The 13,210-nt window shown below is 39.6% G+C and overlaps 2 protein-coding genes across 4 annotated transcripts in view; both read right to left on the bottom strand.

The window, feature by feature from the left end:
- Positions 1-6,788, bottom strand: part of SMC5 (structural maintenance of chromosomes 5) — a 41,252-nt gene extending 34,464 nt beyond the window's left edge. For all 3 annotated transcript variants that reach the window (XM_082301350.1, XM_082301351.1, XM_082301352.1), the window contains exons 1-5: positions 6,674-6,788; positions 5,249-5,390; positions 4,082-4,134; positions 1,801-1,963; positions 486-620 (exon numbers count right to left, since the gene is read on the bottom strand). In XM_082301350.1, the coding sequence (XP_082157476.1) occupies positions 486-620; positions 1,801-1,963; positions 4,082-4,134; positions 5,249-5,390; positions 6,674-6,786 (606 nt within the window). In that variant the 5' untranslated portion in view covers positions 6,787-6,788. The remainder of the gene's footprint in view (positions 1-485; positions 621-1,800; positions 1,964-4,081; positions 4,135-5,248; positions 5,391-6,673) is intronic.
- A 3,917-nt stretch (positions 6,789-10,705) lies between these two features.
- MAMDC2 (MAM domain containing 2) overlaps positions 10,706-13,210 on the bottom strand; it is a gene marked incomplete at its 5' end in the record, with an annotated part of 55,021 nt that continues 52,516 nt past the window's right edge. Inside the window, 4 exons of the mRNA XM_082300955.1 lie at positions 10,706-10,825; positions 11,152-11,236; positions 11,396-11,655; positions 12,954-13,106. Of these exons, the coding sequence (XP_082157081.1) occupies positions 10,764-10,825; positions 11,152-11,236; positions 11,396-11,655; positions 12,954-13,106 (560 nt within the window). The 3' untranslated portion in view covers positions 10,706-10,763. The remainder of the gene's footprint in view (positions 10,826-11,151; positions 11,237-11,395; positions 11,656-12,953; positions 13,107-13,210) is intronic.

The raw sequence follows: 13,210 nt of genomic DNA, 5'->3' as shown, positions 1-13,210 counted from the left end.
TTTTAGTACAGCAGTAACTAGAGGGGAACCACCCAAAAAGATAAAAACAGGAGAACAAAGGATTACAAGAATGGCCTGTACGGCTAAGGACATTGTTCCCAAACACCACTCCTCTTCCTTTTTTGTCTGTCCCTTTGTTTTCAAGGAAGTGAGCAACACTAAAGCAATGGACCATGCTGTAATAGCCAATGACATAGAGAAGACATAAAAGATCTGTCTAGGAAACTTGTTACCAGTCAAAAATCCCAGAGAAGAGAGGAGTACTTGGTGACAGCCATATTTTCTTTGTCTTTTGCACACGTCTTTGTACTTACAAGCCTGTGAGTGTCAGAGTGAAGGAGTTCTGAGAGAAGATGAGCATTGTTTGGTAAAATCAACTTACCACGGACTTTGTAAATAAATAGCATCTTCTAATTCTGTAACATGTCAGGGTAAAATTTATTTCACTTTTCATACATTCACTGCTCTCTAAAGTGCATTTTTACCTCCAGTTCTCTTTCCTTTTCCCTGTAATTTTTCAGTTCACAATGAAACTGGTACATTTCTGGAGAACCAATGGATTTTTCAGTGGCTTCGAGCAACTCAGTCTTACTCAGTTTTGTAAATTCTCCAACTTTGTCCTATGAAATTTAAAGAAGTTATAAAAATACAGGATTAGCTGGAACAGTGCAATACAGCAATACTGGATTTATACACTGTGGCATACATCTCACAAGCATCACCTGACTTACAGTTCTATGCTACATAGCTCTGGCATAGTTAACGACCATCTCATCGAGTAGCAACCCAGCTTTCAGGAGCATTTGTTCCCTGCTGAAGCTAAACCCTTGCAGTATAAATATTATGACAAACTTGAAAGTTAAGCTACGTAGAAGGTATTATTAAAGCTGGCAGCCAAGGCTATTAGGAAGTACTGCTGTCGAAAGCAGAAGAACATCCAAAGCCGAGACTGACTCAAGAAATGTGCTTGTCGTTAATACATTGGGAGAGAACAAATAAACCAGAACTATTAACACAGTAATACTGACTGAACTGACATTTATGTACTAAAGAGAAAAGGTTGTTTTAAACACAAAGTTATGTTACCATAGTATGCTGAAAGTTCTGAACAAATACTGTATGTAAGTGAAAACGAACCATCAAACACCTGGTATATTTTTGTTTCTGCAGTATTAGCTCTCTAAACTTTAATGCTTTTTTGCATGCCTTCTTGAATTCAACATTAACGCCATGGCTAGGCTCTGATAAGGTTTCCTTTTACTACCATTCCTGATGATCCACATGAACTGGGAAGGAACCTGTCACAACTTTAAAGTGCAATGTAAGGCCACTTAGCTACCCGCACAGGAATCCTGACCTGCTTCAACATGGATTCAAATACAGAAACTGCCAGTAGTATTCTTAATATTCTCTCTCCTTTAAGACTTATTTCCCATTAGGATGATTTTATTCTTAGATAATTCAATTCTATACATCTTTAAGCCCTACGCTCAAGAAACTGCTGACATTACTGGAAAGGCTCTATTAGCAACTGCTGCTACTTGAACACCAGGACAGGGAATATCAGTATCTTTTTCCTTTCAGAGTCAACAGGTACAAAACTGCTCAATTAGTGAGCTTAAAAGGACACACAGCTCCTCTTTTCTTTCACCATCACACCAGCACGGCTTCCTCATCCCTCTTGTTCTTTGTACTGTCCCACTGAACTAGCAGAAGTGCTGCTCAAGCTAACCAGGAACAAAATCCTCTCAAAGCACAGTACTCCATTTGCACCCATTGTCTTTCAAAATTAATTCATACCTGAGGAAGAAACTGGCACAAATTGTCCACCTGGATGTTTAAGGCTGCAATCTGTTCTTCTACTGTTTTCAGGGTTGCTGGCTTTTTATTGATAAACCACGCTGATGCATTGCTCACCACATAAATCTCACGCGTGATAATAATATTGTCCGGTGACTTAAACCTGATTAATAGAAATAAGTGTTTACACTTCGAGAATACCTGAGAAGCGTTACAAGTGTCAAAGGTTACCAAGTGTCAAAGTATTATTAGACTTTATAGATAGCTAAATATTTCATCTAAATTAACTGGACAGTACCATCAGATTCTCATTTTCATGATTCAGAAAAATCTAGTACTTCAGTGATGAATTAAACTCACACGGGAAACATCAAAAATATCTGCAAATCTCAACTCAGAAGTTATCTATATAAATGAGATGCTCATGCTAAATATATGAAACACTTAGAAGTTGTTACAAATGTGAACAGTTTCTATAAAAGTGTAATTTGTGTGAGATTTACTAAGTTTTAAAATTGGTGTGAAGGAGGTGCAGTATGTCTTTGAATTGCTAGTGTACAGAAATACATCAGTAAGCTGTGCATATATATTTCATTTGAAAATAAAAATAGCATACAGCAGAAAAAATACTAATTTATTTCCATTTTCTGCTTTTAAAAACCAGTAAAGACACATTAGTTTCCATTTCGTTTTCTAGCTCAATACCTACTTTCAAAAATTTAGTCTGGTTAAAATGCAACAGTAAGAAGTAAGAAGTAGAATTTTAGTTTACCATTTTGATTTCGGAATTGTCTCTTGCCTGTTAAGCACACTGTTAAGGATGGAGAATATAGGCTTGTAGAGTGGTCATGTACCTCAGGAGACTCAAGAATAGAGGTCAATGTAAACTGAGTACACATCTGTTGCCAGTGTTTGGACTAAGCAACATAGGGATATGATCCTATTTCTTGATTACTGAATTGTTACTTCCTACACCACCTCATTTTAATTTATCAGACTTCCTTCAAAAGACCTACAAAGCCATGCTCCTTTCTTTCATTAAATTAGCATATTTTTACTACCATAACTAGGGTATAGCTACATTCCAAGGGCCAAATTCAACAAAGGCAATACATGCATACAGAACTTCAATTTTTAACTCCTTTCAAAAAAGCAACCTTCTGCATCATTGGTCTCCCAGCCCTGATGTTGTATTTAAATATTTTTTACCAGTCAAAGGACTAAGCTACACTGCAACCATGACATGCTGGGTCTAATGAGCCATGAAATGCTAAATCTTCACAAACTGCAAGATTCTTTCCAGATTTTCAAGTAACATCAAGATACATCTACATTAAAACAATCACAACATCTACCTGAAAGACATCCCATCTCCTGAACACATTGCCTAGGCAATCTCTAAAGAAGGCCTTACTTGATCGCTCCCACAACAACAAAAATGGACAGGACTTTTCCCAAGGCCTGCTGTGGTATTGTTTTTCCTCAACAAAATTTTCTTTTTAGAAAACCTGATCAGAGTGGCCAATTGTTATCCAAATTAACACAGGTTATGAATCAGTTGACTATCTCTATTTTCAGTTTCATTCAGGCAAACAGACCAGGTTAAGGCTTATTAAAATCACCCATGCCATAGCGGCCACAAAAAAAGAAGCATGTAATACTGCCCTGTGCCAGAAGCTACTAATGGAATTTTACAGTCCAAATGATTTCCAGTTGCTCTGTTTTGCAACAGCTTACCTAAGACTGCATTACATGGAACTATTCAGATCTTTGTTTTTACCACTTTTGTATCAGTATGTGATGTTTTCAGTGAGGATGCAGAGAAGCCCCTCATACCAGCACTATCAGTATAAGAAAGTGAAGGCAGAACAATCTGTTTTAAAACTTAAGACTTTTGTATTTTTTTTTCTTCAATAAAAAGAATTCCAACCACCACATAGTGATGGCAGAACTGACTACATTTAAATCATCAGAACCTTAAATGTAATCAAAAGCTAAACACATCATATACAACAATCATTACCCATACATTTTTTGTACATAAAGACAAGGTGAAATGCTTCAGAAAGCAAGATCAAGAGTAGCCATCACTGACTATTTCTTGTGTGATAATTATTTAAACTTAATATCCTGAAGTCCAGAGGAATTAAAAAAGGAGAAATTAAAGCATCAGCTTAAAGACAGACCTCTGTACACCAAATTTTTTTCTCACAACTTTGTGAATGACTGTGCGGGGAAGTGATCCAATTAAAAGTGCATGAGGAAATATTTTACTACTTACAGTTCAATTTCCACTACGCCTTTCATGCACCCCTGCTTCACAAAGAGACCGATCTACAAAATTAATTTACAAGTTGTTACTGCAAAATAACAGTATATTTACATGTATTATTTTACAAGAAAATGCATTTGTATAATGGAGCTGCTGTAACAGCATATTTTATTGAAAACTTATAATCAAAAGAAAAATAAAGCACTAACTAAAAAGAAAGGAAGACACTATTATCCTCCACCAGCAGCATTAGAACTTCCTCCACAAGTTAACAATTTCTGGTTAACTTCAGCCGTAAAAACTGAACAAATTATAATCAGCAGATCCACAGACAGGAAGAAGTTCTCACAAATTTGGGGAACAAAGGCAAGACAACTGAAAACACACTGCTGAATATCTGTACTAGAACTGCAAATTATAACAGTATGAAAATAAACCATGAAAAGTAAAAAGAAATACCAACACACGGTAATGGCCATGCAGTCAATTCCCATATTCACATTTGCTTATGACTGAGCAGCTACAAGAGAATATGGGCAATCATTTAAGAACCCAGATTCACTGCTCCAAACCTAGTCAGATAAACTGCATCCAATGAGAATATCCAAGAAAGCAAATAGCAAAACTCTGAAAATTTCAAAATATAAACTTCCTACTATAGTGACAACACACAAGATCTTGAAAGTAAAAGGTAAAAATAGAGTAGAGCAATCCAAATTCCATTTAAATCAAAGATCAGTGCCTCCATGCTTCTAGCTGAATTCTCAAGACACATAAGGAGTGTATTCTTTCCACAGGTACTATGTATTTGGGAATTTATTTTAGACTTTGTCTATTTCTCCTTTAGTTGGTACTTCTTATCAAATGTTTTTAGGCCATTAAGTAGCATTTTTCTACCCCACTGTGGATGCTTAGCCATCTTCAGATAAAACCTCTAGTCCACTCAGGCTGCACTACAATTCAGGTGTTTCTGTTTCATAACTTATACAAGACAGCAAGCAGTTAATTAAGACAACCCCCCTTTGTCTCTGGACCAGGTTACTCTTCAATTTAGACACCTTACTTTTTATAAAAGTAAAGCAAATCAAGGAAGACTATCTTTGTCCCATCCTCTGCTGGACAGTGCTCTGAATGAAATTCAGATTAATCATGAAAATCACAAAAGCTCATAGTTACCTTATCAGCTCGTGCTAGGAAAGAAGGTTTCCCAGCCAGTCCCAGGCAGATGGCACAAACAATGCTTGACTTGCCTGTGCCATTAGCACCTAGAACCACATTCAGGTTAGGCCCTGGATATACTTCACAGACAGTGTATGTTCTGGAAAACACAGCAAGATTTTGAATTTAAAACACTATATTACCTTTAAAAAAAAGGAACTTGCTTAGAAACACTTCATGATTTTATTAAACAGATACAATTACCTCATCTAGACTCAATCCTGAAATACCATTTTGTAAGAAAGTCACAAGAGTGAAAATTAACATTTCAGAGCAACACTGTGAAATATATACCTAACAGCCGGAGTACTCACTACAACTTTCTTTAAAATCAGTGACTATGAAAATCAGCAACATGATGACAATTTTTATTGAACTTACTAGGGTATCATTTTATTTTATGCATCAAAAAGAAGACTGAAAATTGATCATGCAGTAGCTTTCTTGAGTTACAATATTAGCCGGTCCTTAGTGTTTGGTTTTTTTCTAACTCCATTAGATATCTTTCATCATGTGCATACAGCATGCCTACTGCAAGAGTAACTACGGGGAAAAACCCAACCCACCCATGCAAACTCATATCAAATTAACACCCTACCTTTATAAAGAATTGTATAATTTGATGTTCTATTCCTGCACTGTGCCAAACACAGAAAGGAGCTGAAATACTACCACCACCAAAGCAGGAGTACAAAGCATTTAATGGCAACACAATATTATAAACCATGTACTTGTGGAAGAGAAGGTATCTGAACCCTTAATGAGGATTTAAACTACTCTCTTTGGAGATTCAATTAACATCTAACACGTGACCCATGCACTACACTACTGAAGGTTTTCAAGGCTGGCAGGGAGCCGTAAAAAAATGGCCCGACAACTGCTGCTGGTAACCACAATACGCCCCAAAAGAATGATATTCGCAGTACATAGCTGGCAAAAACACGTGCAAAGACCACAGACGCTTCACCCTAATGGGTCTCAAGGCCTGTCCCCACTGCCCTATGAGCATCTTCTGCATCTCCCCTCCTCCACTGCTTGGCAACCAGGTATCTGAGAGACAAAAAGCACGCAGAGGCTGCACAGCCAACAGGAACCATCACCTCTGGGGAAGGCGGGCCGGCACCGGGCAACGCGCCCCCAGGGTAGCGACACTGCGCTGACAACGCCTGGGACTCGTAACCCACATAGCAGTGTCTCCGAGCTCCCCACTCCGAGAAAAGCAGCACTCTACAGGGAACACCGGTTCCCGCACTCCCTCCTCCAGCTCCCGTAGCCCACGGTACTCGCGGCGACCCCGCTCCGCTGTTTCGGCCCCTCTACGGCGGGGCGGATGGGGCAGGCCGCGGCCGCTCGAGGGAGGAGAAACGCCACCCGCTCACTCACAGAAAGTTCTCCATGAAGATCCTGACGATGGAGCCCAGGACGAAGGGGGACTGGGACTCACCACCCTTCACAGACTTCCGGACAGCTTTCCCCTTTTCCCGCGCCGCCGCCATGTTCCCCCCTCCCAAGCCCAACCCTCTCTCCCCCTGGGAGCCGGGCCCGCTCCGCGCGCCCCGAGCCGAGGGGGCGGGACTGAGCCGCCCTGGGGCTTCTCATTGGCGAGAAGCGCGAGGCGCCGGCGCCCATTGGCTGGCGGGGCGGGGCGGGGCGTTGCGGCCGTTGTTGCTGAGGGGGCCGCGGCGCCTCCGCCCTGTACGGGACTGGGTTGGGCTGGTGCGGAGCCTCGCGTTCCGGTGGCCGTGTGTTCCAGTCACCGCTACATTTCCTGCGTACTTTAGAACGTTATGAGCAGCTGGGCGTGTTTAGTTTGGAGAAGACTGAGAGGAATCTGTTTCATGCATACGACTATTTTAAAGGCGGTTGCGAAGAAGATGGTGCTAGACTCTTCAGTGGTGCCCTGAGAGAGGATGAGGAGCAATGGCCATAAACTAAAGCTCAAGAGGTTCCTCCTCAACATGAGAGTAACTTTTTTACATTGAGGGTGGGAGAGCGCTGGAACAGGCTTCCCCCGGAGGTTGTGGAGTCTCCCTCTCTGGAGACATTCAAACCCCGCCTGGGCACATTCCTGTGTCACTTGCTGTAGGTGACCCTGCCTTGGCAGGGCTGGTTGGAATAGACGATCTTCAGAGCTCCCTTCCAACCATAACAGCTCTCTAATTACGTGATTCCGGCTAATGGTCCGGGTAAATAACATTCCAAGACTGCCTGTCAGACAACAGGAGCTGGTTTGGCAGCAAAAGTTCAGGGGTGTTTCCGGTAAGCTCAAGGGTGAGCTTAACTCACAGGAGCCGTGAATCAAGGCTGGGGCCTAAGAAAATTCCTGAGTGGCCCAGGCTGAGGAGTGTGGCAGGGGAATGTGCCACAACAGATAGCTCCTGTTTTGTTTGAGGTGGGATGAGAGGCAGGTTTTCTCTTCTTCAAAATGCGAGAGGTAGAACAGGGCTCTGTCTGTCTGTCACGTTGCAGGAGATGCATGCTCTCTCCAGCCTTTGCCCTTAACGCCACCATACCTTCAGAGCTGTGGGTCTCCTGAGTGAGGGCAGTCACACTCGCAAGGTCTGTTCACACCCGGGTGGATAAAATGCCAAGTCTTTTAATGCTTGGCTTAGGCTGTCTTTGTGAATCTTCATGATTGTAAAGTTAGGTTTATAAATAGGTTTATTTTGGTGTGACACCATAGTCAGAGTACCATTTCATTTACTTTATACAGACAGAATAACAGTGATATTTTATGTTGTTATTCTGGATTTCTATTGGTGTAACTGAGATCTGAATCTGGCCCTCTTTTTGAAAATTAATAAGGATAATGATAAAATGAAAACTAATGGGACAATATTTAAAGAATAAAAACAATATTAAACATGAGGACTATATTAAACAGGACAGTAAAAGGACTTTCCACTGATCTCAGGACAACTTGAGTTCCACTCCACCACAAAGCTACATTTACAGCAATCAAATACAAGCCCATTACTGCTTTGGGTGTTACAGCTGCTTTTCAGGGTTTCTTTTTCATTTCCATTTTACAGATTGTGACACAACTGGGATCGAAGCAATTACTTGTAAGTTCTTCAGTAGCTTTTGAAGAAATTTTCAGGCATTAAACAGGCCTGGTATGGCAAGTCTCATTAGAACTCTTCTTTGCCCTGCTGTGGTCCTGGTACAGCTACTGCAGCAGTGAAGAAAAGAAAAAACAGTAAATAAAGATGGATCCAGGACAGAAATTAATTGCATGTCCCATTTGGACAGAGCTGATAGAACATTTTTTTTTTTTTAATCTCACCATAAAACTGAAGTTTGCCAGCAGAGAAGTCTTAATGCGCCTTACCCAGTTTTCAAATGTTTTGTAGCCATTCTTTCATTAGTCTGTGAATTTCCTATTCTATAAACTGATATTCAGCAGACACTGAAGTAAATGAAGCCACCTTTCAAATTCTGCCTCTGTTCTTTAATTCCTGCAGCAAAAATGACTGGAAAAGTGATGTTCCCTACTTAAGGCAGAATTTAAGGGGTTTTTTGTTGGTTTTGGTTTTTGGTGTTTTGGTTTTGGTTTGTTTGGGTGGGTGGGTGTGTGTGTTTTTCTTTCCTTCCTTTTTTTTTTTTTTTTGTTTGTTTGTTTCAGGGTTTGGTTTTTTTTCTCTCACCCCCTCCTCCCTTCCCCCCCCAGTCAGGATAATGCCTCACATCTTGTGGATAAATACTTCCCTCAATGATAGTGATAAAATCACTGTAGCACTGAGGTCCCTAGAAAACACTCAGTGGAATGCAGGTTAGAGTCCTTCACTTACGTTTTTATTCTCTCAGTCTAAATCTGATTACTATGATGGAGTGAAGTAGATTTGCATAAATCTTTAGATATAGGAGCCTAACAGTTGCACTTCATGCTTCATTTAATTTACATATGGAGAACCACCAAGCCTGATTATTTTAACCACCTCATCTTCACTTGCTTTCTGCTTAGACAATTTGAGATGAATATTGATATTAATGCATGCACTTTATAGAACTACTGTAAAATTGTTTTGATTCATAGGAAACGTCCATTATTTCTGTTTGCTTTCATTTTTGAATAATAGCAAGAGTGATGTGTTCATAAGCAGCTGACTAGGGAGACTGTAAGTAAGGATAGGCAGATAAGGTATCAATACCTTTTGGCTCTTTCTCAGTCTCTAGGAAACCATAAACGGCTTCAATCTGCGTGGTTAAATAAATACATGAGTAATGAAGTATTGCATTGAACAATCTCTTCAATTGTTTCTGTCACCAAAATGAAAATTTACTAAAGAGTCAAGGGCCTAGATCATCCCAGGTGCTGTTGATCCTTATAAGCTGTTAGGAAAAGTATAAGCTCAGTTCTGAAAGGAGCACAATATGGTGGCTGTAAGAATAATTTCTGCCACTCGGTACACAGCTTCTTGCAGCAGTTTAGATTGCTTTCTGTTAGCTTTCTTAGGTGATGTGACCCACACATTTCATTCTCTTCATGTTCAAAATAATGAATTCAGGCTTCTTTGTTAGGTCAGCTCTTTCTCCTTACACTGATTAGTATGAAATCTAGAGCAGAGCAATAAGATGGTACTCAAAAGTTACATTTTATTAGGAATTTATAGTAATTTCAAAAACCAAAAAACCCTTACACACAAATACATAAAATCTTAAAAAATAACAAGATGTGTGAATTCAGTTTCCTATTGATACAAATGCAAGACATCTGTGGTTGGGCAAGTGTAAGTGCATTCTTTGTGAGTATACAAACTTATTTACTAAAAAAACAAACAACAAGACTTTAATCCCAGAAAACATATGGCTTTAAAGTGTTTCATTTAATATAATTCCACAGGCCAGCATCTTATGCTGAATGATACTGAACACTAGAACTGAGTTTGTTATTGAAAAATATATTTGTCATAGTAAAATAATACACTCTCACAAAAAATTGCCAGCAGAGTATTAAGTTTCCCAGAGAGATTTGTCATTGTGAATAATTGCACTTAACCTGTAGGATAATACTAGTAGCTAACACTATTTTCTTTGTTATTTCAAAACATTTATAATTTTCTTAACAAAGATCCATTCTATCCCCAATATAAAACATTCACTGAATGCAGATTTAAGATAACACAATATTGGACTTCAATTGTGCAACTTGAATTTCCTCTTTTTACTTATATACCAGAAATGTTAAAAAAATTAAAAATGAATGATCTATGCAAAATGGGAAGCCTTTATGTAATAACTGATACCTCATGCAAAAGAGGAAAGAGTATCAAAAAATTATGATCTAAGAAGCCCTGAGTCAATAATTTCATTGAAAAGGCGAGGAACATGAGTGCTCCGAGTTCTTCCTACGTATTGGTGTGTATTCAAACCAGTCCAGTATTTACTTAAAGCATATTTTAAAATAGGCAGTTTGTGCAGTTTCTTACATACAATTCTTCTATTCTGCTTCATTCCTTTCAGCAGACTGTATTTAATACTCAATTTCATTTAAGCTGTCAGGATAGCCTGATGAGAATTGAATTTCTTCCACTTCTGGAATATAAAGAGTGAAGAAATACTGTAATTATTGGTATTTTTGTCATACGTAAGAATACTTACAGCAGAATGTAATTAACGTGCTGGATTTAAATGGGACTGTCATGTGTTTTTTAGAAAGGGTTACAGCCATGTTACTAGCTGAGATGCTGAGGATAATCTCACATCCTATTAGAGAGTAAAAGTTCTGCATTAACCCAGCAGCCTGATACTAAATTCAAATCCATTAAATGGGGGACTCAAGGGAAGAAGTATCATCCACTTAATTACAAACAAGCACTGTGAATTGCCAGGTGTCTCTTACAAAGTACGTTGAAACTTACCCAAACAGGGTCCTGCCTGGAACAGAATATCATCAATAGCAGTGTCACTTCTTATTGACACACCACGGATTGCCTCAAAAATTATCTGTAAATGTAAGACACAACTTCTCATGAATCCCACCAGTGGAAGGACTGAAAAAAATAATAGCCATGCAACCTATTCAAGGGATACCCTCCCCTCCCTTCCCCTCCCCTCGTCCACTTCAGTATTCCAGTTTGACTGTTTCTTGCTTGTTTTTCTTACCTGGTAGTTTGTATCACTTTCATATTCTATCAGTCCCCTTAGCCATGAGATGCTTTGTTCCCCTGTCCTCCTCCACAGAGGAATCTCTTCTTCATCCCCTTCCTTTTTTAGATAAACACTTAATAATCCGGTCCCAGCTCCATACATATGATAGAAAAATGTCAGGCACTGTTTTCCAGATGTTCCTCTTAGTGATCTTGAAACCAGGTATGCTCTCTGTCCATAGACCATGTTAGATGCCTCTATATACATGTAGTATCCTTAAAAAGATATACAAGTAAATATTAGCAAAGTAGGATACATTATGTTGGGATATATTATGGACCTGCAGCTGTAGATAATCTACATTGCTTTGTGACCCTCAGAAAATAGGACTCCTGAGTATCACAAGAGACTCTCAAGCATCCACTGGCGCCATTCTGCCTTTCTCACTGATCCTTGGGAATTCCCTGTCCCTCTGAAGGGAATCTCACCCCCAGGACTTGTGGTGACAGACAGGCAGATAACACAACAAAAAGGGAGCATTGGGACTGCATGAAGAGTTGCTGCGTTATCTGAGTTCACCATGTGCTGGCAGAGCATACATCTCAGAACAGCTGCCTTATGCAGCAGATGTCATGTGGGGATGCTCCTCAGTCTTCTGATGCACCTCAGTTTGCTCCAGCTGGTGATAATTGAATGATGGAATGAGGGGCATATGAATTTGCCTTCTACCAATTAATGGCTTGAACCCTTAAAAACTTGGTTATATCTGTTGAAATGCGCAGCCACAGAAAAGAATACAAAACCATAGTTGCTCTTACACCAGGAATTGCACTCTGATAGAGATTGATTCACTGGAATTCTGAGACAGCTGCATGTACATCTGAGGGTACACTTTAGGCAGTGGTTGGTGGTGATGCAGTTTTCTGCGCTCTCATGCCAATAGATAATACCTGCCTAAATACTTGAATTTACACTGGTGAGCTTGTAGAGCAGATTTTCAAGACAAAGGGCTTGTGGAATCTCTTTTATTCTTCATGTTTTCTTTTGAAACCAAAGGTGCTCATGCAGAAGAGATCCCAACCACTTGCACAGCTTGCTGCTAAGAGATGAACTAAGGAATAATCATTGTCACAGACCAGGCTTAAAAGGCTCTCAGTTCTAAAGTCAAGCTCATCAGCCTCACATCTCAGACTACTTAGTGATCCACATAAACTGAAAATAGATCTAAAATCAGTTTCATGGAATATTCACATAAGCTGGGAGTTTGGAAGGAGCTTTTTCTGTGGGGTTTGGAGAGTCGTCCTCTTCTTCTATCTCCCAAGGAAAAGGCTGCTTTGGGACATGACAACCAAATTATTTATATGGCCTGCAGATAATTCAGATTAAATGTCACATTCTCAAAACCACTCATGAGTCCCTGTGGAATGTGCTTACTTCATTTGATTAGTAACTTTTCTGAAAAGAAGAGTAAAAACTTTCTCTATCTTCTGGGTTATCATTTAAAATATTTAATTAGTATTTTTTATTAACTGTCAATCTCTGTTCTGAAAGTTCAATGTGGAACTTAACTCACCTACCCCAGTAGTGTGATCTCCTTTCGGTCCAGTGTAAGAAGTGGGAGTTGGACCCCTCTTCCTGTGCCAGCTCCCACCACCTCTCTTCTTCTGGGTAAACACACATTCATCTTTTTCAAAAGTGCATTCTCCAGGACTGGGCAGCAATAAATCTGTAAGGAGAGGACATGGCTTAAAACTTCAAATACATTAGACTGATACATGGTAAGATTATACAAGTAACGTATTGTGTTTCCTCACCTGCTGACATCAATTA

The sequence above is a fragment of the Coloeus monedula genome (assembly GCF_965178545.1).
Source record: "Coloeus monedula genome assembly, chromosome: Z".
Classification (NCBI taxonomy): domain Eukaryota; kingdom Metazoa; phylum Chordata; class Aves; order Passeriformes; family Corvidae; genus Coloeus; species Coloeus monedula.
This window is presented reverse-complemented; position numbering and strand designations above follow the sequence as displayed.